Source organism: Xenopus laevis, chromosome 3L (genome assembly GCF_017654675.1).
Source record: "Xenopus laevis strain J_2021 chromosome 3L, Xenopus_laevis_v10.1, whole genome shotgun sequence".
NCBI lineage: Eukaryota > Metazoa > Chordata > Amphibia > Anura > Pipidae > Xenopus > Xenopus laevis.
This window is the reverse complement of record NC_054375.1, coordinates 83,866,414-83,891,958: the sequence shown is the minus strand read 5'-3', so window position 1 is coordinate 83,891,958 and position 25,545 is coordinate 83,866,414. Positions and strand designations below refer to the sequence as shown.

Sequence of the window (25,545 nt, the reverse complement as noted above, 5' to 3'; positions counted from 1 at the left end):
TATTGAAACTTTGTGTTCCAGCCCTTTGCTGGTAAAATGATTGGCAATGTGCCTACTGGAATATACAGTAACACTGCTGTCAAATGCTTATGGGTTATACAACATATAGCAACTCAAATGCAAGACATGTTTAAAGGACCAGTAACATCAAAAAAAAAGTAAAATAATTCGTTAGTACACATCAAAAAATAAACACCAACACAAATTATACTTTAAAATCACAAAGCCTTTATTAAGAAATAACTTTCAGAAACTGCACTTCCTGTCCTGTACAGAAACGGCGAAAAGGTGACCATCGATCCTGCTGAGCTTGATTTCTCCTCCTGGCTACTCATGGATGTGATGCAGTGACTGCCCGGGCCCCCTTCCTCCTCCTATATGATGGATGATGTCGCTGATGAAGAGAAGCGGCAGCCAGCGCAGGGGGGAGAGAAACCCATTCATGAAATTAGGTGTTTTCAGTCACGGCGAGGACTATCGCCGGAGCCATACGGAGCCTGACTGTGGGACCTGCGCTTGGAGCAGCGCTGTCACTAGACACCGGCTGTAAAGTTCATACAGTTTCCTTCGATATGCGCTCAGGAGGGGTCAGATGATCCCTCCTTGACCCACTAGAACGATCGCCGGAGCCATACGGAGCCTGACTGTGGGAGTTGCACTTGGAGCAGCGCTGCCACTAGACACCGGCTGTAAAGTTCATACAGTTTCCTTCGATATGCGCTCAGGAGGGGCGCTCAGGAGGGGTCAGATGATCCTGCCGTTGTACCTACAGCTGCTCATTGCTAATTTCATGAATGGGTTTCTCTCTGCACAGGAAGTGCAGTTTCTGTAAGTTATTTCTTAATAAAGGCTTTGTGATTTTAAAGTATAATTTGTGTTGGTGTTTATTTTTTGATGTGTACTAACGAATTTTTTTACATTTTTTTTTATGTTACTGGTCCTTTAAAAGAAACAATTCTAGCAACATTCTTTTAAGCACCGCAATGGCAAATCTATGTGTATCAATGTGTTATATTAGTTCAAAATAAACCTTAATGTCTGACAGAAGAAAAATAATTTAGTTCATACCTTTGAGTGCGGTAGATCACTGTTAAAATAGCAAATGTCACTGCAACTAGTAAACCATAGTCTAGCCCTAATGAAACAGAAGCCAGAAACGATACCACCCAGATACTCTGAAATAAATAAAATGTCATTAAAACAGAAATAGAATGAAAAAGTGAACCAGGTTTGATTTACAGACTTTTTTAGAACTACTGTTGCCCCATGGCAACTGCCTACTAAATAAAATTGCCAGGACAGAATTGCATTCTGTGGCTTTAACCTTAAAGTTGTGGCTCACTTATAGGGTTATATAATAAAAGACTCAGGCTTATCTAACAACCTGTAACAATATGGTATTCAGTGCTCAAAGCAGTCATACTTACACAATGTTACACTAATCTGCTTTGATAGAGGTGTCCGTTTCTGCAGCTGCACAGCTATTGGTGATGCACTGAATCCACTATTTTGGGATTTAGACAAATCCCAAATCCTCCTTTTTGATTTGTCTGAATCCTAATTTGCATATGCAAACTAATTCTATGAAGGGTTACAAATGTTCCGTTCCTTGTTTGTGTGAAAAAAAGCCATTTGATTTTATTTGGATGTGGTTTGACCAGCTAATTGAATTTGGCTGGATCTGAATCCTGCTGGATTTGGTGCATCCCAACAGCTACAGTAAAACTTCCCCTTAATGTGCTATACAAACGATGATTTTTTATTACTGACGAGTCCCTCTAAAGTCATTTAAAATTGTTTAACCTTCAGTACTGTTTCTTTCTTATGTTCTTTTTGAGTATTTTACACTGCAGCAACATTTAAGTGTTTTAACCATCCTTTACACTATATGGCCTGAAGTATCTAGACACCTGTCTCTTCAAAATCCTATTCCTAAACCAAGGGTTTAAAGATGAGGTTGGTCCTCCCTTTGCTGCTACAACAGCCTCTGCTCTTCTGGGAAGGCTTTCCACCAGATTTTGAAACATTTTTGGTGGGATTTCTTTGCATTCAGCTACAAGAGCATTAATGAGGTTGGTCATTTAGCTGGGGGTTCTGTGTTCTAGTTCATCCCACAGGTTGTTTACCTGGGTCGAGGTCAGTCAAGTCAATTTCTTTCACTCCTATTACAGCAAACCCATTCTGTACTTTGTCCTATTATGCAATTTCTTGCTTTTTTGGTGTTTATGCCGAGTTGTATGCTTTTTTCTAACTATACTTTTTTTAAACAATTATTTTTGCTGTTTGCAATATTATTGTATGTGTGATTACTGAATATGTTTTATGTACCTTTTACCTTGTATTATTTCAGTGTACAGGATCATTTTGCTAAAATGTGCCCAGATACTTTTTTTAAAAAAAAAAAAAAAAAAGCTTTTATTTATGTATTTTTAACATTACATAGCACTAAAGGGAGAGTAAGGTAGAGAGAACTGACCATCATAACATATTCACATCTGCATAGTAAATTTGGACAAAGAGTTATGTACATGTATACAGTAGGTTGATTTGGCCAGTGGGTGTCACAGATAGGCATGTATAGGAATATACAGATCATTGAATAGATAAGGAGTGAACCAAGGCAAGTGCCCAGTAGACTAGTCAGGGAGGGCTTTGGGGTTAAACTGCAGCCAAGGGGTCCATATTTTTTTTGAATTTCCCGGGCAGCCTCAAGCTTCACAAGCTAGTTTGATCATTGAAAGGGTTTTGTTTACCAAGGGTATCCAAGCTGCCATCCATTTGGTCATTAATAGCTTTTTGGCATAGATTAAGAGTACACAGGTTAATGATCTAGTTTCATTTAGGGGCAATATTTCCTCCACTAGTCCCAGTAAGCATGCCTCTAGGGAGCAGGTTCCAGGAAAAGCAAGTTCATTGGTAACATATTCCATCATTGGAATTTGAATATACAAGGACATTCACTACCACAGGAAATTGCCAACCCGTTAACACAGCAAATTACAGTGCCATAATCCTCAACCTACTGTAAGAAGGCTTAATATGTCTAAGGATAATGTAACTATAAAGAAACCTACTTACATTTTAGAAAACTATTGCTTACCAGTTCTAGTCTGCTGGTCCGCCATAAATTTGGAATATCTGCAAACTGCTTAAACATTCCTTTCAAGTTCACCATCACAATGGCAGCTAGCACAGTCTAGGAGAAAGAAAAAGGCTTATTTTAGGCTGTGTAGCTTTGAATGCTTCTTTAAAGCAACAGTAACCTCAAAAACTAAAAAAGTGTTTTAGGGTTGGGGCAAATGGGCAGATTTGGGGAGATTTAGTCGCCTAGCGACTAATCATCTCTTCTGCAGGGCGACAATCTCCCCAAACTGCCAGTGCTGTCCAACTTCTGTGGTACCAAGGGCCAACATTTTACTGGCCAATGTGGTGGAGGGCCGATAATAGAAGTCAGTGTTGGCCACTCCCCTTTTAAACCACACCCATGTTACCACAAGAACTTTTAAGATCATATCTGCATTAATGGTGGTAGCACACCAAAAAACCAAATTGTTGGTGCTCACTGCAGGGAAATCCCTCATCACTCATATGTGAAAAATTGAAGTCATGCTAAAAACATACCCTTAAATCCATATGCCTCATCCTCCCCTGTGGTTAATACAACCCCCCCAACACATGATTAAACACCTTAGGGGCCCTTAACAACAATTTCAAAATGCTAACAAACCCCTAACAGGCTTACATCCCACAGGTAGTGTAGGGCAAGCAGAGAATGGCACACACAAGCAGCACTGGGCAAGCAGAGAATGACACACACAAGCAGCACTGGGCAAGCAGAGAATGGCACACCCAAGCAGCACTGAGTAAGCAGAGAATGGCACAAACATGGAGGGAAGGCAGAACAGAGCAGGAGACAGGGAAAGCTATCATTCAAAATGTACTACATACAGTGACACCGTGCTGGTGCCCCATTAGCATTTTGAATAAAGTGTGAACTGGTGAATAATGTGGGCAGTTTCAGTCTGGGTCTAAAGTGTGAACAGTACAGGGCTTTAGGATGTGAACAATAGAGGTGTCACAAGTGTGAACAATGCAGGGGGAACAATAGAGGGGATTAGTCTGAATTTGAGGTTTAAACAATGCAGGGGCCAGTTAATCTCTAAAAAACAAAAAGGAAAAATTGTGAGAGCACTCCATGGTTTAATAAAAATGTACTAAAATACATTGGAAGTGCTACTGATCTGGCCAAATTAACTACAGACATAGAAAAAAAGAAGAAAAATTGATCAATGCCAGTTAATCTCTGTAGTGATACCTTTTAAATATGACTATGAAGATTTTCATTCATCCAGGTCATAGTATATCTAGTATAGGTAAATTTTAAAATAACTGGACTTGCTGAGTAATCAATGAAGACGTTTCACTACTCATCCGAGCAGCTTCTTCAGTTCAACTGACTGGTGTGGGAAGTTTACACATGGTAAGCAGACATGTTGGGGGCCAAAGACGGGGGGTCACGGGCCGCATGCAGCCCGCCAGTTGGACAGCCTTGATATAAACTATAGAATTGTTTCTGAAACAAACACACCAGTTTAAGGCCACAGTCACACGTGATGTATCCTCCTGTTCTCTCTGCCTGCGTTTTGTAAGATGGAGAGAAGGGGATCTGTTCTGAATTGTATAATAAAATATTGCTATGAATAAAAAAGCCTAATTACAAATAAAGTTGATATTAAATTGAGGAAGTAAGTTCATGACCCATCAAGGCAGTTGTCTGCTAATGTTAAATGAAAGATGAATAAATATGCTGAGATCAAATAAACAGCCATGCTGTTTATGTGCCCAATACATAGAATCTGGGGTTTTTCTTTCTTTTATTTTTGCACATTTCCTCCTACTGAGAGGAGGGATTGTGGTGCAAACAATAATTAATAGCCTTCACCTCCTCCTAGTTTATTCTCTTGTACATAAGGTACTGGCTTTAATGTTATCCTAATTTAGGCTTAGGTCTCACAGGCAGTCTATTGCTCACTGCTAGTAGTGCTGGTCATCTTCTACATGCTACACTTCACATCTTATTAACATAAATGGACCCGCATTCACAATAACAACAGGTTAGGGCATCCTGGGCATTTTTTATTCTTGGTATTAGGAAATTACCCTTCCTGTTACAGCATATGTTCCGCACACAAATTTCACACATAAGATAAACAAGAACTAGAGATGAAAGAATATCTTTAAATCCCACAAAGACAAAATTATTTAAATGAATACGATACAATGCTTCCTAACAGTAACTCAAGTTATTAGGTTTATGTTAATCAAAATGTGTGAGGAATGGATGGAAACTGCTGCTTTTAATAGAACCAAGCTGAGGGGTAACTTTAATGAGGGCTATAGTGATAAAAGGTTTATGAGAACAAAGCCAAAGTGAGGACTGAAAAATGCATTTTCTCTTTTTCTGTCCGTTAAACCCAACCCAATACCTTGATTTAGATTAAGGGTGACTGGAACAGCAAATAAGGCAGAAAAAAATGTGTTTTTTATTTGCATACATAAGAGTATAGCTGTGGGGCAAAACTATAGTTATCTTAAATCCCATGCAAATGTTTAAACTATGATCAAGACTGCCAGAGAGATAGATCCTTTTAACTTACCTGTGGTAATGGTTGGAAAAGGTACCCAATGACCACTATTACCAAAAGCACCATTAACGATGACAACAATCCTGCAATCTGAAAATTCTGTGATTAGTTCCTACATTGCACAGAGGAGGGGGATGATATTTAGATAACCTGGATTTTGTCTAAGGCTGTCCATCTGTTCTGCTCATCAGAACTAAACAGTCTAACAGAAATACATTTTAAATAATAATAATAGCACTTACAAAAATGTTTCCGTACCCCGAGTTTAAGACTTAAGGATCCTGTTACATAAGTTTCACCACGTAAGAATGTCTTATATCCTGATATTTTTCCAACCAATTTTAAAGAAGCAAATCATGTTATGCACCGTAACTTTACATGATTATAATAAACCTCAGGTCACTTGCTGCTGTGAGATTTACATCTCCCAATAAGTTGGTAAAAACAATTATGTATATTGCATCTCCTATACCAATATGGTACATTCTCATCATTGGCTGACCCGTAGCAAGACATACAGTTTAGAAAGAGGCCTCTCATAAGAATTTCAACTTAAAATAATTTTTCAGTGTAAAAATCAAAACTGGGTAAATAGATAGGCTTTGCAAAATAAAAAACGTTTCTAATATAGTTAGCCAAAAATGTAATGTATAAAGGCTGGAGTGATTTGAAGTATATTATGTCAGTCAGAACACTACTTCCTGCTTTCTTGGTTTCCACTGACCGGTTAGTGGAAACCAAGCTGAAAAGCAGGAAGTTGGATTCTGGCTGTTTTATTAGACATCTGTTCACTCCAGCCTTTATACATTAAATTTTGGGCTAACTAACTATATTAGAAACATTTTTTATTTTACACAGCCTATTCTCTATTCTAATCTATTTATCCAGTTTTTCTTTTCACACTGAACTATTCCTTTAAGGTGGCTAACAGATAGTATCGGCAGCATATCGGCCCATGTATGGGGCCCTCCAAGTTGCCTCTCTAAATGATATCTGCTCGAAAATTGGGCAGATGTCCATCAGGCAGCTTTAAAAATCCCTTTGGGAAAAGCATCACCTCATTGATGCAGTGCTCACTCCAACTGCCTGCTTGTTCTACATTGTAATCCATTAGGGTGGGCATATTGGTAAAAGATTCACTTGTTATCCAATTAAAAATATTTAATTGGATGGTATTTAACTTTACTATGGCAAGTGAGTTAACCGTTGAACACATTTCTGCATTGATAACAAAAAACCCTGCTGAATTCTGGATGTTTGGAAATTACAGTTTTACCTATCATAACTAATGGAATGATTCAAAAGCCCTAATGTAAATTGATAGTAACACTACAACAGGAAATTATACTGTCTGTGCTACACTAGAATTCCATTTAAACATCAAATCTAATTTTGTTAAAACAGACAATTACCTGAGTATTTCCTCCAGTGCTCTCTTGGACAAGGCTACGAGACATTGAGCAGGTCACAGAGAATGTCTGAAAGAAGGAACCCACAGAGTTGCAAACTCCCAGAGCAATAAGTTCCTGAAAATTCAAAGAAATTACACATTACATAAATATATGCACAGACATTGTTGTTCTAAATGAATAGGGCACACACGCCACTTGCACGTCAAACACCGGAAAAATCCATGGTAATTGCAATCTAAATTGCACTTTGCTCACTGCACTTGCAGACATACACGTGCCCTTATATCTTTAAGGGATGTTGACTTGTCTAATAATTACAATGAAATAGTGTTGGATTTTGAATTACAAGTATGATTATCTGAAGTAATGAAACAGAGTAAAGCACTTTGCTTGTCATTATATCTGATATACCACCATAGAATCTGGTTAGGATTACTTTCATTTACAGTTAAATGGCAATAATCAAGGTAATCTGTACATTTCAAAAATGCATTGATTTATAGTGTAATGTCTGAAGTTGTGAAAATATAGAGTTCATTGTTAATCACTCTTAACACGATTTAAGGTATTGTAGAGGCTAGAAAGCTTTTTCTATGTTTCTTACCTGATTGCCGCTGACCTCATAACCATGTTTAAGAGCAAAGATTTTGGCCATTGAAATGGTCATGGAAAATCCAACAATAGCAATAGCCACTGCATCCACAAACACTTCTTTGAACAGGCTGATGTCAGGAAGACCAGGTGGGCTGAACCTGCATTTAAGTGGGAACCCGTCAGTAACAAATGTACAGTTATCACAATTCCATGCTATCAGAAAAGGGTAATAAAGCCCTGGTAAAAAAAAAAAGAGCAGTTTAGCTCCAAGAAACGCTCGCTGCAGCACTCCGAATTCTGTGGTTTATTGCGCCATCAAACTAGGCAACGTTTCAGGCCAACGCCCTGCTGCAGCATGTGTTTCTTGGAGTTATATGTGGGTCCCTGGCAGGGGGACCAGCAGCTTATATCCAACTCTACAACAAGCGGAGAGTTATAGATGAGCATCGCCGGCATTTGATTGTAAAAGAGCAGTTTAGATTCTGAACCTTTATATAACGAATAAATCATTTTAAAAAATATAAAAGAAATGAAGAGTGATTGCAAATAGTTTTAGATTAATTAGGGTCATCCCTGACAAAGGAGGAAATAGAAGGGGAAAGAAACTGCTGCTTTGCATCAGAATGAAAGATGTATTTATAGTGTTCTCCATAGAACTGCTTTTGGGCATACAGCATTGTGGAATATGATGATATGCAGATGCTATCATTAAGGGGGCAGATTTATTAATGCATACATTAAAATTTTTGATTTTTTATGGTCTAAACTGTCAAATTCAAATAGTGAATTATCCAAAAAATTAGAATTTCGATTTGAGATTATCAAAGTCTGGCCCTTTAAAGGAAAACTATACCCCCAAAATGAATACTTAAGCAACAGATAGTTTATATCAAATTGAATGACATATTAAAGAATCTTACCAAACTGGAATATATATTTACATAAATATTGCCCTTTTACATCTCTTGCCTTGAACCACCATTTCGTGAATGTATCTGTGCTGCCTCAGAGATCACCTGACCAGAAATACTACAACACTAACTGTAACAGGAAGAAGTGAGGAAGCAAAAGACACAACTCTGTCTGTTAATTGGCTCATGTGACCTTACATGTGGTTTGTATGTGTGCACAGTGAATCTTACGATCTCAGGGGGCGGCCCTTATTTTTTAAAATGGCAATTTTCTATTTGTGATTACCCAATGGCACATACTACTAAAAAAGTATATTATTATGATAATGGTTCATCTACATGAAGCAGGGTTTTACACATGAGCTGCTTTACTCAGTATCTTTTAATAGAGACCTACATTGTTTGGTGGGTATTCCTTTAAGAATTCAAATTTGACTATTTGCCACCTAAAACCTGCCTAATTCATGTATAAGTCAACTGGTGAGGTCCAGTGACCATTTTCAAGATGTTTACAGCCTTCCTGATATTCAAGTTTTTTTCTGAGAAAAAACTTGAATCAAGTTTGGTCCAATTCGATTCAAGTTTTCAGGTTGGTAAAAATTCGTCCGACTTTTATATATTCTATTTTGTTAATAAATAACCCCCCCAATTGAATTTAGAAGAAAATTTATTAGAGTTTAAAAAAAAACTCACATGAATTTGAAATTCAATCCTTGATAAATCTGCCTCTCCAATGTTCTATCATTATATGGTAATCATAACACTTGAGCCATGAGCAACATCTCTCTCACTCTCAGTACCATTTCCTCCCCTTCACTTAGATGGAAACGATGTCCTTGAACGGTGTAGGTCTCAATAAAAATATCACATAAAACAGCTCAGATGAAACTCTTTCCATCAAAAATATATTCTGCTAGTATGTGCCATTGGATAATCCCGTATTGAAACCCTGCCATTTTAAATTCTAAATTCCATCTCGATGGCTCCTATAAAGCGCTGAGCTCACACACAAAATGCACACATATATGCTAGGTTACATCAGCCAATAAACAAGCAGAGCTTCTTTTTTTACTCCCACATTTCTTTTGTTACAGTTAGAACCTCTGCATTTCTTTCTGCCATGTATTACACAGAACATCACAAAATGATGGCTCAAGGTAAAATTTATGAAATGGAAATATTTACTGACATGTCAGATCTTATAATCTTAATTATAAGATTTGGCTAGGTCACATATTAGAATAAAAATTATCTGTTATGTTTCCTTTTAAAATATAGAAATCCCCTTTAAATTGTCATCCAGTTATTGGGTGACAGGCACGGCAATATACTAGGGTGTGAGTGGGTTAATGGCCTGCTGATTTACTGAAACATTATTGATAACTGACAAAGTATTAACATCACTTTTTGACCCGAGAAGGTCCTGTTTAAGTGAGATTTATGGTGCATGACAGCCCAGAGCAGCATTTTTGCAGTTTTCTTAAATATGTAGAAATATAAATAAATTGCAAAATACTCTGTGCACATAATACATTAAGTCCTAAAACTTAATTTTTAAAGTAAGGAAAGCAATATAAACAGAAATCCTATCCACAGAGAATATTTTCCCTTTGAAGATAAGGAATAGTTACAGTAATAATGCTGTTCATACTATTTGTCGGTGGATGTGGAATGCATATTATAACTGTACCAATTTTACACACTCATAAATACTTGCTGCAGGTCACTATTAATAAACTTCTTCTTACCCAGTGGGGATCTTTCCAACAATATCTACCTTCTGAGATTCTTCAAGGTTTAGTCCTGCAGAGATCCCAGTCGAAACAATTACCTAGGAAAAAATAAAAGGAAAAGGTTGCTCTCCCACTGTTCAAAACAAAGTTAAATAGTTGAAATTAACTTTAATAGGTGGAGGAAGGAATTCAATTTGCAATACATACAGTATCTGCCAGTACATTTATACATAACAAGCAACAACTTAATTTAATGTTTACTAGTCAGCTGTACTTGGTGGTCCATGGGTTACTATGGCAGCCTATATGAAATACGTACTGTTTAGAAGGGTAACATTTTCAAAAACATATTATTCTAACATATTGTACAAGTATGTCTATTACATTTTTCTGTATATTTAATGCATTTTGGGGTGAATAATGCAATGTGCGGTCATACACAGAGAAGCTGAATCTGAGGTCAGTATTTGGGTTGACCACACAAAAGATGATCAAATTCAAATAAAAAGAGCAGGGACACTGAGCAGAGCTGCTTCTCACAACCTGTGTGCCCATAGCTATAAGCAGTGGATGGGGAGGCAAGTCCAATTAGAGTGAGATTTGTAGTTGCTTGCTTATTTACATAAATATCCCTGGAAATTTTATAGTAGTGTAACTGTTACAGCTATGTTTTCACATATATGCAAACTTGTTATGAGCTAAGGCAGCCTGGCTAAAGTTTGCTCTTACAAATTAGGAGAAGGAGAAGCCACAAAATATAAAAAATTTAAGTTCTAGTCTGTTAGAGCCCCATACTGTTGCCTCACTCATGACTGGACTAAGCCTACTCAGCCAACAGGAATGATACACAGAACAAAATTTATAGACGGAAATTCGATTTCATAAATGGTCATATACAATAAGAAAGTAAGGTTCTATGCAAGGAAACTGACAACTATAGACAGATATGTGATATGCTGCAATAGTATTCCCTGGCCAGCAAAATACTTACAACAATAATCTCCATGGGAATAGGAACTGGCAGTTTCTTCTTGAAGCGATCATTAATTTCTTTTGCTCCCAGCAGTAATATGATACAGCATATACCCAATATCAAGGAGGCAACATTCGCTGTTGTGATATTTGATAGCACGGCAGTAAAGCTCTGGTCAGACAATAAGCAGATGAGAAAAACTGATTTAACTGCAATGCTGTGAATGATATTATTATTTCTACCAGTGAGTGTTCCAAATGAAATATAATAATAATATTATTATAAGAGCTAGCTGTGTCTAATGGTACTAAACAGATATCATTGGTTAGAATATGTCATTGGATGAGCAGTGACATCTTTGTGCATCTACCACTAAAAATAAACAGTTCCCAATGCTGCTTACCCATCACCCGATTTAAATGATAATTGTGCTAATAAGTCTAGAGCAAAGATCACCAAGAAAATGGTTAAACATGCTTTATGTATGGGTTACTTACATATATTACTGCCAAAGGCTCTTTGTATCTTTTAGTTTTGACCCCTAAGAGATATTTTAGCTGAGATGTGAAGACGTGTACCGCAGCAGCAGTTGTGAAGCCGCGTACCAGAGGCTCAGTCAGGTAGATGGCAACAAAGCCAAATCGAAGGATACCTAGACACAGCTTAAAACACACACACATATTTTAGCAACAATCATTTAACCATTAAATGAAACAAACATTTTTTGTAAGTGATCATGTGTTGGCTCTTTCAAGGCAGGTCAGCTAAGAATTAAACAATTACCTATATAATTGTTAATATCAAATATACAGCTGCCACTATATATGCTAGCATGTTTGGGCAGTTCACGGATATAGACCATACTGTCCAACCATCATACATAATCCATTCAGGAGGCAATTTGTCCAGATCATCCTGCAATCCCATGAGACTACCGTCTGGTTATGAGGAAGGGGAAGTAATGACAGCTACTTTTCGGTGTATTTAAAGGGCCAGTAACAATTTTTTTTTATTGTTTTAATGTAATAAAAATATAATGCAGTGTTGCCCTGCACTAGTAAAACTGCTGTGTTTGCTTCAGAAACACTACTATTGTTTATATAAATAAGCTGCTGTGTAGCCATGGGGGCAGCCATTCAAAGGAGTAAAGGCTCAAGTTACACAGCAGATAGCAGATAAGCTCTGTAGAACATAATGCTATCTGTTATCCATTACTTATCCTGTGCCATATAGCCGTTTTTCAATTTCCATCATTGCTACTCAGCAGCTTGTTTATATGAACTATAGTAGTGTTTCTGAAGCAAACAGATCAGTTTTACCAGTGCAGGGCAACACTACATGATATTTTCATTACTTTAAAACACTTTCAGTTTTTGGTGTTACTTTAAATTCTGACCATTATTTAAACAAGTAAACCAGTTCTATCTGGAAAAAGTGGAGAATAATGAAGAATACCCTTACTCTAGGTAAGAGAACAGGTGGAGAATAACGAAAATTTAGGGTAAGGCCATATACGAGTTTCTCTCTCATATTTGCAGCCTTCTGTATCAAGGCATAAGGCTGAGAATCAGCTGATCTGGGGGCAGCCACTTGTACATGCAAGTATTTTGGTGCTAAAATATGCTACGTGTGTAGGCCTGACACAGTAGCTCCAGGTTCATAAAGCCGAGTTGATTCTCATGGATCAGCTGATCAGAAGCAACTCTGTGAGGCTTACATTTTTTCAGTAGCCTGTGCAAACAATAAATTCACACTCTGTCCCTGCTAAATGGCCATCCACATTTCATGGTCGCTCTACAACTCTAAGCATTATACATGACAGTGAATTTGACTATCTGTGGTTTTACATAAGCCCCTGTTATTGACAAGAATAGCAACTGGCATGTGTAAAACACAAGAACCACATGCTTTATTCTTAGAAAAATAATTTAGTCCTGAAATGTCCCAAATATTCTAATTATCAAATACCAGTTTTGTGTAATAAATAAATACCTGTGTGTTATGAATAACTACCTGAATGATCCCTGAAAGCAAAGTAAGAGCAGCGGCTACTTTCACCCTCATTGCGTCTCTTGCTTCAGTGTTGTTGAAAGTGTTGTTTGTAGCATTTGTTGGCATTATATCAAACATTTCATCAGGTGCAATTCTTAAAGCGACACCTCCAATCATTAAGCTTATCACTGCAAAGGTACCTGCAAGTTGCACAATTAAATAAATAAATAACTAGACCCACAAAAGCATAACAAATGGCCTTTTGGTCAATGGCTATTTGAATTTTTCTCTAGTTAACATCTAGGACAGGGGGTAAGCAACCCGCGGCTCTTCATCCTGCTTGCTGTGGCTTAGTCTTGCGACTTTGCCTGTCACGTCGTCTATACAGCCCTCGCACCTGCTGGCGGCTCAAGAAGCTGCCAGCAGGTGCGAGGGTTGTTTAGACATCCCAGGCAAGACCGAGCTGCAGCAAGATGATTCATCATGGTCCCTACCGCGGTCGCACACTCAAGGCAAGAGAGAAGCCTCCAGAGTCCAACTGCAGCAGGTGCGAGGGCTATAGACGTGGATGTGATGCATATTTTAACGACATGTATAACCCTCACCTTTAAACAGATGAGAACACTAGCATTTAATAGGGCTATTCAGTGTTAAATTTATTTAAAAGTAGGCCTACACATTGCACTTTTGTTGTTGTAACAGTTAAAATTAAAAAAAGGTTAAAACATTTGAAAATGTATAAGCTGTGTTATGTTTTGCGGCTCCAGACTATTTTTCTTTAGTGGAAGAGGGGGCAAAATGTCTCTTTTGTTAGTAAAGGTTGCAGACCCCTGATAATTCCCCTTTAGTAACAAGCCATGGTTTAAATAACAGAATACAATAGGAGATAACCTCAACAGAAAGATAAGTAAAGTAAAACTTCACAGTTTTTGGTCCTGGGTTGAGTGACTCCAGAAATCAGATATTATGTTAAAATAACAGTCGGAGAGGGGCAGAACAAAAAGACACAATAAACTAAATAGGGATGCACTGAATCCAGGATTCGGCTTGTATTATACCTTATTCAACAGAATTTGGATTTGACTGAATCCCAGCGCCTGTTCGAACCAAACTCAAATCCTTAAAATAAGAATATGTGTTCTTTTTAGCCATTCCGTAACCCAATTTGCACATGTAAATTAGCGTTTAAATTCCAATCAGGATTCGGCATTATCCTTTATGAAAGATTCGGCATTCGGCCGAATCCCAAAGTAGTGGATTTGATGCATCCCTAAAAATAAAACATTGAGCAAAACATTAATACCCACTGAAAAGTTAAGACTAGGCACAGCTAAATGTATAGAAAGACATTGAACTCAGTGCACACACTGTCATTAAGGCAATGCAGTTTATTTGCAGGCTGTACAACATGGGGGGGGACCGGGGGGACAAGTGTCCCAGGCCCGGGCATGAAGGGGGGCCCATCAGTGCTGCAGTTTAGAAAGAGCCGGGCCCCCCATTGCCAGCGCCGAAGATCTGCGGCCAGCCGAACAGCCGAAAATGGGAAGTGCTGAAAAGCGGAACTCCCGAAGCGGCGAAAAGACCCAAAGTCACGAAAACAGTTGAAGCCCCGAAGCACCGAAAAGACCCGAAGTCACGAAAATAGCTGAAATTGAAGTCCTGAAGCGGCGAAATGACCCAAAGTCACGAAAGGAGGCGAAGTTGAAGTCCTGAAGCCACAAGATCAATTCTACTGGACACCAATTTGTGTTTTTCTTTTTTTTTTTTTAATCCCCTGGCCACCAATTTATTATTTTAATAATCTATAGGCCCCTGCCACCAATGTTTTTTTTTTTTAAAAAAAAAAAAATGTTTGTGGCCCCAATGTTTTTTAACTTGTAAGGGGGGCCCTGACACCAATGTTTTTTTAAAAAAAAAAAAAAAAAAAGATTTTTGGGGCCCCAATGTTTCTTTACTTGTAAGGGGGGCCCTAGAACCAATGCTTTTTTAAAAAAAAGTTTTATGGGCGGCCCTGGCGCCAATGTTTTTTTTTAAACTTATAAGGGGGCCCTGACATCAATAGCTTTTTATAACTTGTGTGTGGGCGGGTTACTTTTTTAGCACTGATGTCTGTGTGGTCTTTTAACTGTGATGTGGAGTGGGCAGGGTCTGGGGCTTGGGCACCAGGGTGGGTGAGGCCCGGATGTAATTTTAGATGTCTTTTTCTACTTTGAATAAATGTACAATTAAAAAAAAAATCTTGCCTTATTTATTGTAATCCTAATATAAAAAAACTTGAAAGAATAAAATAATTGAAAAAAAATAAAATACCTAAAAGAAAATTAGTTTACAAGCTCAAAAAACTCAAATTCAATAAATTAGTTTAAATTATACCAAAGACAACTCCCATTGACTTCTACAATCAATTAAATTTTACAAATTGAGATTTTTCAAGTTTTTTTACTTAATAAACACTTGATTTGAAGTTATAGTTTGAGTTTTAGTGCAAAAAACCCCCTCAATTTGAGGTAAAAAAAACCCAAATTTGAACATTGATTCACAAACCCAATTTATACATCTGTGAGGATTCTGCCCTGTTCTGCTGCAGTTTATTATTTCTGTGTCAATCAGATCCAGAGTGATACTAAACATATTAATATAATAATGACCTCAATTCTGTGTATCATACATTTTACAACCCTGAAAGTCGCTGTTCTTATCTTCTACATCCTGTTAGGCACAATGGGAGCAGCTGTCACACCTAGTGTTACCAAACTGAAATTGCTGATTAGATTTTGTATCCCTATGTCTGCACATACAAGCTACTGTATGACAATCATTGTACCTATCTGCTGATATCTGCTAATTATTACACTCAGTCTCCAAAAATACTAATTTCTCACACCCGTTACACTGAATAAATACGCTGAAGTTACGTTACTGCCATCATACCTCTCTAGTAATAGAGATTCTTGTGTCACATGAGCGACATCAGTCATACCACATCAGTCATACCTTTAGTTAACATTTATAATACATAAGTAATTTTCCAGTTAAGTTACATACAATGTTTAGGCCACACCCCCCTAATCACCATGTTCATTTTACAAAATTTGTCAGGTTATGAAAATTTTAACATATTTCTGTTTTTTTCAGTTATTGCCAATACAGGTGAATTGGCCTTTAAAGGAAAACTATACCCCCCAAACAATGTAGGTCTCTATTAAAAGATACTGAGTAAAACAGCTCATGTGTAAAACCCTGCTTCATGTAAATGAACCATTATAATAATAATATACTTTTTTAGTAGTATGTGCCATTGGGTAATCATAAATAGAAAATTGCCATTTTAAAAAATAAGGGCCGCCCCCTGGGATCGTAAGATTCACTGTGCACACATACAAACCACATGTAAGGTCACATGAGCCAATTAACAGACAGAGTTCTGCCTTTTGCTTCCTCACTTCTTCCTGTTACAGTTAGTGTTGTAGTATTTCTGGTCAGGTGATCTCTGAGGCAGCACAGATAGAGTCACGAAATGGTGGTTCAAGGCAAGAGATGTAAAAGGGCAATATTTATGTAAATATATATTCCAGTTTGGTGAGATACTTTAATATGTCATTCAATTTGTTATAAACTATCTGTTGCTTAAGTATTCATTTTGGGGGTATAGTTTTCCTTTAAGCTGTGAGTCTAACTTCTCCCGAGAGACCTGTTATCTTATATTGTTACAATTACTTATTTGCTTATCTCAAAATTGTTACAAAAGTATCTTATCTGCACCTGGGCTCTCTGCCAAAAGCCAATTAAGTTAGAAACATTTTATCTTTTTTTAGCTGTTCGGTGCAGAGAAAATAGGGACTTTCAGGTTGAGCTGTCAAAAGCTTTAGTTATAGTAATGTTTAACACAATTAGCTTTAATTTAAGGAAATCAGAAAAAAGACTTGTTATTATGCATATTAATAAAAGGTACTGCTTTATACAAGGATACTTTTCTTATTTGTGTTAAACTCCTTAAAACTTGACTATATAGCATTACATAATTCTGTCTTTTATCAATATTTGAGTCTTTATATAGGGTATAATATAATGAATCTCTGGACAATACTAAAATGTTTTCATGCTTGGCAGCTACCCAAACAGCTTATAATATAAAATAGTCGCATTCTGCTGGGTTCCAATTGTGTCTGTGAAGGCCTCTGAAATCCAAGTTACGTCACTTACAAAGACAGATACAGAAAATAATATTGCATCTGACGCAAATAACTTGTGTACCTATTGAAATGTGCCGTGAAGATCCAAAGAATGTGTAGAGGAAAACTGGATAAAATGAAGAATATAGTCCATAGACCGGTGGAACACCAGCCAGCAAGGCATAAGCCAAACCTAGAAAGAAAGATAGAAACCATTGTTCTTAGTATCATTCCTTAGTACCAGCCATTGGTTTTTAGGGGGGTAGACTGTAGGCAATGACAGATAATATTATGGTTAGCAATTATTTTATGCTAAGGTGCGTCTTTATTGCACATATGATTATTTTATATTTATTTTTGTTGTTTTTCTCCCAACAAATACAAATAGAACAAAAAACCCAATATGAGTCATTTGTTTTCACATTATCACAAACAAGGTCATTCTGGTACAAGGTAGTGCAACAATATAATGTATCAGTGTGAGAGTTCTGTTGACTTTTTGCATGTTATGATTGCAATGGCAACTAAAATGTCTGAACTAAATAAAAAAAACAACTTCCCAACATATATTGTGTGTGCATGTGATTTTTTGGTCCATGTCAGCCTAGACATTTTCTCTTCAGAAGAAGACAGATCTGGATACGCCATAATACATTGTCTGACACTGCCCTAGTGCCCTTAGAAGCAATAGATGACAAACTAAGAATTATTTAATGCAGGATTTGCTATGCAGCTATGGTCTCATAAAAAGCTGTTGATACAGATCTGGTACTGTACTATGTACTGTATCCATGTAAGACTACAGAAACAAAAGCAGCTTTTCTTCTTTTCATAGAAACTTGCTCATGAGCAACATCTTGCTCTCCAACTCCTTGGATGTTGCTCATAGTGGCTTTAAATTCCGGCTTGGAGGCAAGTATATATAAACTATATATACTGGCAAATTAGGGACTTCTCTAGGCTGCCAGTCCACATAGGAGCTGTCAAATAGCCAATCACAGCCATTATTTGGCAACACCCAGGCACCCACTTCATACTTGTGTTTCTACCCAAATCGCTTTACATTTAAATGTGGCTCACGGGACCCCTGCTTTAGAGAATAATAAAAGGAAACATTATTTGATGCTGCAGACATCAGTGTAATGTGTTGTTTTGTGTTTATTTGATGCTGCAGACAATCAGTGTAATGTGCTGTGTGTTTATAGATAAACAATCCACTCGTTTAGTAAAAAACAGGGGCACAAGTTACTGGAAACAGATAGTCTGCATTTTGCAGATGGAAACAAAGTCCTGCTAATAAGAAGCATTGGCAGGATAACTAACATGGTTTTTAAGCTAGCACTGTTGTATTATTTAAGAAATACCATATACATGCTACTGCCTGAAAAAATGCATATACCTCTACCTTTTGGGAAACTCAATAAGGTTTTTTGTCTTCAAAAGTAACTGGCCAAAAAGCTTGTATGCATATGCTAATACATGAAAAATATCTTATTAAAATTTTAGGTTGCCCTAAGATGGGTTTGCTGCAGGGCCAGTAACATGTAGTCATGGCACTCTGCACACAGTTTAATACCAACCTTGTGGAAGTTGCATCACACCAGTGCTCAACCCTGATACCAGATCTCCGACGAGATACTCCTTCACTGGATATCGTGGCAACCATTTTAGTATTGGGAGGAAACTATAAAGTTGTGATTTTGCCTTTTTGGAAGTGCATCTGCAAAATGAACAACAATGTTATTGAGAAAATATCTGGATGAATTGAATAACAACCCCTTTGCTGTCTGAAGGCAAAAGACATTGACAAGCAAAAGATAAACATATACACCGCTGCTTAAAATATTCTATACACTTTTCAGTGCTTCATATAATTCACTAATATTCTAATGTTTAGCTGCTGTGATAAAGATCTCAGCATAATAGTAAAGGCCTCTGTAAATGATAACAATACAAACAGCTCTACCATAGAAAACTGGTTCAGCTTCTAGGCCTAAAGGTGGCCAAACACAGAGAGATCCGCTCGTTTGGCGATGTTCTTAGTATCAAACGAGCAGATCTCTCCTCGATATGCCCAACGATCGGATCATACGGAAGGGTAAAACAGGTGGTCGGATTGCGGGACCGCATCAACGAACAGATGAGGCCGCAATCCAACGGGATTTTTAGTCCTGTCCGATCGACATCTGTCCGACTTTCGGCCAGATATTGATCGGGGAAGCCTGTCGGATGACCCCATACACGGCCAATAAGCTGCAGACTCGGTCTGCATAGCAATGCATGTGGAAGGTCACAGAGCTTTGTGGATATTAAAAGTCAAAGCTCTTTTTGGTTGCTTTTTTTTATTTAAATAAAATAAGAGACTTTAGATGATGTAAAATGTTTTTCTAATTTAAACTAGGATGATGTAAAATGATAACTAATTATTAATAAAATACAATGAATACTGACATCCCTGCATGACTAGCCAGGGGTAAGTGGAAGCAGGGGCTACAATTGTACCGAGCATGCTGCCCCGCAGCCCACCAGGAACAATGGATGGAAGATGGCATGCTGCATGCAGAACTGAAGTTATGCCACTATTCACACTTTTTATGATAAGCAAAACAGAAAATTTAAGGGTTTTGGCACAAGGGATTTTTTTAAACATTTTTTAACATAATAAAGTGTTACATATGGTCACGGAATTATCGAGTTTTACCCCTAAAAACCTCGACCAGAAAAATGAAAGGTTTAATAAATGGGCCCCATACAGTATGTTAAACTTTTAACTGCAAGGCATTTAACAAATTTAAAGGCAAACCATTTAAGAAAAACTGCGCATGTAACACATTAATAAAATTGACAGAAACAAGAAGAGACAACAAGAGAGTGGTCAGTAGCAGACATTATTATAGATAAAAAAACTAAAATATGTGTTTCCTATATTTGTCAGCCCATCATTTTGTCGTTGATCTTTTGTACTATATAAAGTGTTTTAGGCCTTTCAGGAACATACAGCACATACAATGTTATTAACCTTTAGTACCTTCTTGTTTCCATGGCTCTGCTCTTGTCAAAGCTTAATGCTAGTAGCTTTCCAAGAATAGTAAATCATAGCATAAATAATTAGTGTTTATGGAGGTTTTGAAGAAGATTATCTCAACCTAAGAATGGGATGCCGGATACATCCTGTTCCTCTTGCGTAACGTATCATGTATCATAGATTAAAACATCTAGGCGTTAGACAGCAGGTGTGTGCCAACAGAAGGTTTAGCATGAATAATATGAAGCATTATTAAAATTACTTTTTGACCTGACAAATCTAAGTTGCTGGTGTCTAAAAAAGGACATAAGAAAAAGTAAATTATAATATTAACAACAACAGCTTTGATTGAATAAGAGTGAGCATGCACTAGGAAATAATTGTTACTAGAACCAGCTGCAAATTGACATAATGTATAATTCTGGATATTAGGTAAAGTAAAAGCAAGAATCTAAATTGTGTAATTATATTTATACCAGTACAATGGGCATTGTGACCCAACAGTTTTTCTACAATGCAGCTCCTTAAAATAAAAGTGAGATGAGAATGTAATTCCATTATTGCAGTCTTCACAGCAAAACCACCATATATTTAAACTGAGTGCTGATCGTACTGCAGAACAATTACGGTTGCCACCTGGCCAGTATTTTACCAACCTGACCGATAAAAATGATGCTTAACCCCTATGTTATTAAAAGGGAAAGAAATCGAAATATTTTTTCCAAAAAAGGTGACAACCCAAAGAGCAGGCAATGGAAGCAAAATCTGGCATAGTTATTTTGTTACATTGTTCTTACTGGTGTGGGATTTTAATCTCACTCACTTCGTTTTTAAACAGAATCGAGCATTAAATATTCATAAGTGTTTGTATTTTAATAATATGATAAATATAATGCAGTATACTTCTAAAAGCACCACGTATCAATGTACTCACCGACATGATTGTTTAATTTTATGGATAAGTGATTTTGGTTCATCTTTCCGCAAATTTAACTGGTCCTCTAAATATTCCTGGGTATATACTGGCCGCTCCACGCAGTACGTCTGTCTCTGGCAAAGACAATCATCTTCCCCCGAAATTAATTCCATAGCATATTTCAAACCGTTCTTGGTCTTTGATGCCTGTAAATGACACTGGAATAAAAGAAATACAGTGCATTTAGTCTAGTATATAACATTGCACAATCCATTGCATGGCTTTAGAGATAGTCATGTCATTAACAAAGACACTGGGAACAAAAACACTTCTTCCTGGGTCTGTCAGTTCTGTGCTCTGTGTATTGCATAGCACCAGCAGAAACAAAGCAACTCCAAACACAAAGCTGCATGTACACACAAACTGCTGAAAAGTGAATACATTCAGCCAACGGTTGTGTTTCACAGATTGTACATTGGAAAGGGCCCCTCTTGCGTCCCACTCCCAAACAGTCGTAGGGTCAGAGGTCAATTTTATTGTTTGCTTTGCCATGGCTTCAAGGAGGCGGTATTGGACAAGAATTCAAACTTCCTTGAAAGTGTGTATGGAAAACAAACAGATTTTTTTGTACTGTTGCATGTTCACGTTAGATCAAAATAAGGCACCTGAAATATGGTTTTCATTCATGGGTCTGGAACCCATAACCTGTTACCATAACATTTTTCAATATTTTCTGAATCTTCCTTGCTCTAATGTGCCACTGTTCTATGTCTTGTCCTTGTAATCAATCTTTTCTTACCCCTCCTGTCAATCTAAACTAGCACAGGGTTGAAGGTCATGATGTTCCAGCACTGGGGAGTGGCCCTTCAAAAGTGTTTGAACTATGACTATGCAGTTTACAGTACAAGTAATTTTAACCTACTCCTTCTTTTCTGCACCTTATAAGTGCCTAAAATGCCTATGACATTGCTTCACTTTTAATGTACTGTAACATGAGTCACATCCACACTATATGCAAGAAGTCTAACTATTTGAAGGACATTTGTTATGCAGTCCACGGCCAGATCCTAACTTTGCTGCTTAACTGTTGGAGCTCCAGTTTAACAATATCCGGAGTATCAAAAATTGCTCCCTATCATAATCTATATGCATGGTAATCAATACATTATCATGGGACGCGATATCAGGCTATTCATAAGAGATTGCCCTTCTACCAGGTTATATATTATGCACTGGCACCTTATGGGCAGTCCTCATGTACACTTTTGATATGGGCATCTCTAAACTTATTCCACTTTAAAAGCACACACTGCTAATTCACCCAACTCCATTTTTGGGGTTCAGATCTTACAATCCCTAGTGACCAGTTCAGCAAGTAGACTTTTGTGGGTTATTCAAATCCCAATACTAATATTATGATTATATGTTCTCTTGAAGTTCAACTGGGCCAAAGGTACAATGAGATCTTTTTACCATGGATCCTTTCCAACGTGCAGGACAGTTAAAGGTGAAAAGTGGAAATAAAGCCACAATGATAAATGACTCCCGCTTTTACTTATTTCCCTCTATAAAAAAAACAATAAAAAAAAGTACATGAAGGATAGAAACTATTGGAAGCAGGGGCCTTCATTATAATAAATAGAAATTCCCTGTTTCAGGAAAAATAATAAATAAATACATAAATTTGCCTCTATAGGTACACACACCATGTTTTATCTGTAATTCTGGCCAGCTTAATGGGAACTATTAGGAAAATGAAAATTTCATATACGCTTCATCATACTGAAATAATCAAGTTAAGCTTCACAATTTCCTTTTAGCATCTGTCTCTCGTCATTCTCTTAATTAGACATTTAGAACTAATATATATTTTTGGAGGGGGGATCCTTTCCTAGCAGTTGTTTTAGAGCAAAATAATATACTTTGGCACATGTCCTGCAAGAAGAGAGATAGGGATTCTGGTAATTTTGAAAGCGTGAGCTATACATCATTTAGAAAAAAGTCCCCCCAAAGGAAAAAAAAGGGTCCCCCCCCAAAGGCTATTAGACCTAATAGTCACTCAAAATCAGACTCAAACCCCTGCATGATGACTAATAAAGACCGACAGTTACTGAGAGGGAAAGAGTGAAGCGTAATATGATTATTTCAGAAAAGGTACAGAATGTTTAATTGGTTATATTAGGAAGGTTCTTATTTCAGTTTGAGGTAGATACATTATTTTTTTTCTTTATTCTTTATGTAGGATTATTTATTTTTAACCCAAGCTCCTGAGAGAAACAGAGAAAAAACGTTTTGTTCTGATGACTGACTGTGCCTCTTCACAGAGAAAAAACACTTTGTTCTAAAGACTGTGCCTCTTCACACAATTATGCAAATGTCATATGTTAGAAGTTTATACACCATGTATGTTATGAAGGATTCTCAAATGTAAGTCTTGCCACACAGGCTGTAGGATATGTAATGCTTAGAGCAGATATCTTTTCATGCCCAGGGGGAGATTACAGTCTACTTTTAGTACCACATTCACATACAGTATACTACTGGTTCATCAGGAGCCCAATAACCTGCATGTATGTAGTCAGTGTGGAAGGAAACCAAATTAACAGGAGAACAATCACTTTAACATGAGGGAAACATACAATCCCCCAGCAGACTGTGCTCGTCAAGACTCAACACTGCTGCTAATCACTGCACCACCATGCTGCCCATAGTGTAACATGTTGCAATTCATGGGTCTTATAAATATTTCTGGGTTTTACTCAGAAACAACAGATATAAGGAATGTGTGTGGCTCACATAACTGCAAACAATGTCACAAACTGACTTGACATTATGGCACAACAGGGTCAAATCATATTGCAAAGTGAGTCAATTCAAAGAGGATCATTTATGTCAATGAAACGTTGCAGTCAGTGCATGCAGCAGATGCATATTGTACGTACTGCACCATCATCATTCCCATCATGTGTGTGCTTCTGTGCTAGCTCTTATTCAACCTGAGGACACAGAGGCCATGCTTATTCTTTAAGAAGGATTTAAACAGAATCCCTTCTTGATACCATTGATGCAACTGAATTTAAAGCACACACAGAAACACAAGTAAACTATTCAGACCATGAACATACCACAGGTTTAAACTGCCTAGACAGGTTTCTCTCTGTGCTGACTCATGGTGACAACTGACATTTTTAGCTTCTGTGAATTAGTTTGGAGAACATTCCAATAACTACAAATTAACTACCTGCACGTTTGTGTGTGTGTGCGTGTGTGTGTGGGGGGGGGGGGGAGTATCATGGTAGTCAAAAGCTTGATAACATTAACAAAATTGTCTTTTTCATGTTCATGTTAAAATATACATTTTGCTGTTCCTGTTAACCACAACTATTGTTCAATTGCCAAGGGCTTTGTATTTAAACACACCAGCCCTGAGAGAGGATATAAAGGAACCATCAGACATAACAAATTTCCCAATATCGCTTCAGTTGTGCCTTTTAAAGAGCTTTGTGATCAAAAGGCAGAAGTGGTTATTTCAATTGCCAATAAAGAAATGGCGCATAAGAAGGAAGGTTCATTAATTCAAATTCAAATATACCAATTTCTGGTTAGATCTCCTATACCTCTAGGCATAAGTTGTGGGACTGCCAGAAATACCAGTGCATAAATTAATAAAACTGCATATTTTATAAAGTCTGCATGCATGTAAATACCGTATATGGTATAAGTTTTACTACTACTGGCTGACTAGTAAAGTGGATGGGAGGTGTTGCTAAATCGCGTATGATATATTACTTTATGATAGATGGGATCAAGCAGAATTTTCCTACTTTTTCAAGTACCCTAAAATATTAGTCTTTTTCTGGGATGTTACAGAAAGGAAAAGTTTGTGCTGTGCAAACATAGAAAAAGGTTGTATTTATTTGGATTATGCACTTGGCAGGTAGCGTAAGCAAACAATTCAAACATCTCTCTGTTATTTGACATTTTAGGACAACTGCCATGGATTACTTCACATTGACATAATAGTGAAAAGGCATTACATGTCCTACATGGGCAAATAGTGCCCGAAATGGCAGCAGTGCACCTTTTTAGCAAATAATTTTCTGTGCTGTGCAACTCACTGCACTTCAATTTTAGTCAAAGTGAAGCGTTCTGCAGCAGGTAACAGCAGGGAT

At 37.3% G+C, this 25,545-nt stretch overlaps 1 protein-coding gene across 2 annotated transcripts in view; it reads right to left on the bottom strand.

The window, feature by feature from the left end:
- Positions 1–25,545, bottom strand: part of slc26a5.L (solute carrier family 26 member 5 L homeolog) — a 46,287-nt gene that overhangs the window by 10,033 nt on the left and 10,709 nt on the right. The window contains exons 2-13 of one of the 2 annotated variants that reach the window (XM_018252672.2): positions 21,392–21,591; positions 19,013–19,152; positions 17,515–17,625; positions 13,282–13,460; positions 11,766–11,930; positions 11,287–11,439; positions 10,311–10,393; positions 7,662–7,809; positions 7,058–7,171; positions 5,658–5,735; positions 3,101–3,196; positions 1,069–1,175 (exon numbers count right to left, since the gene is read on the bottom strand). In XM_018252672.2, the coding sequence (XP_018108161.1) occupies positions 1,069–1,175; positions 3,101–3,196; positions 5,658–5,735; positions 7,058–7,171; positions 7,662–7,809; positions 10,311–10,393; positions 11,287–11,439; positions 11,766–11,930; positions 13,282–13,460; positions 17,515–17,625; positions 19,013–19,152; positions 21,392–21,546 (1,529 nt within the window). In that variant the 5' untranslated portion in view covers positions 21,547–21,591. The remainder of the gene's footprint in view (positions 1–1,068; positions 1,176–3,100; positions 3,197–5,657; positions 5,736–7,057; positions 7,172–7,661; positions 7,810–10,310; positions 10,394–11,286; positions 11,440–11,765; positions 11,931–13,281; positions 13,461–17,514; positions 17,626–19,012; positions 19,153–21,391; positions 21,592–25,545) is intronic. The other variant, XM_018252673.2, reaches the window with a different exon arrangement.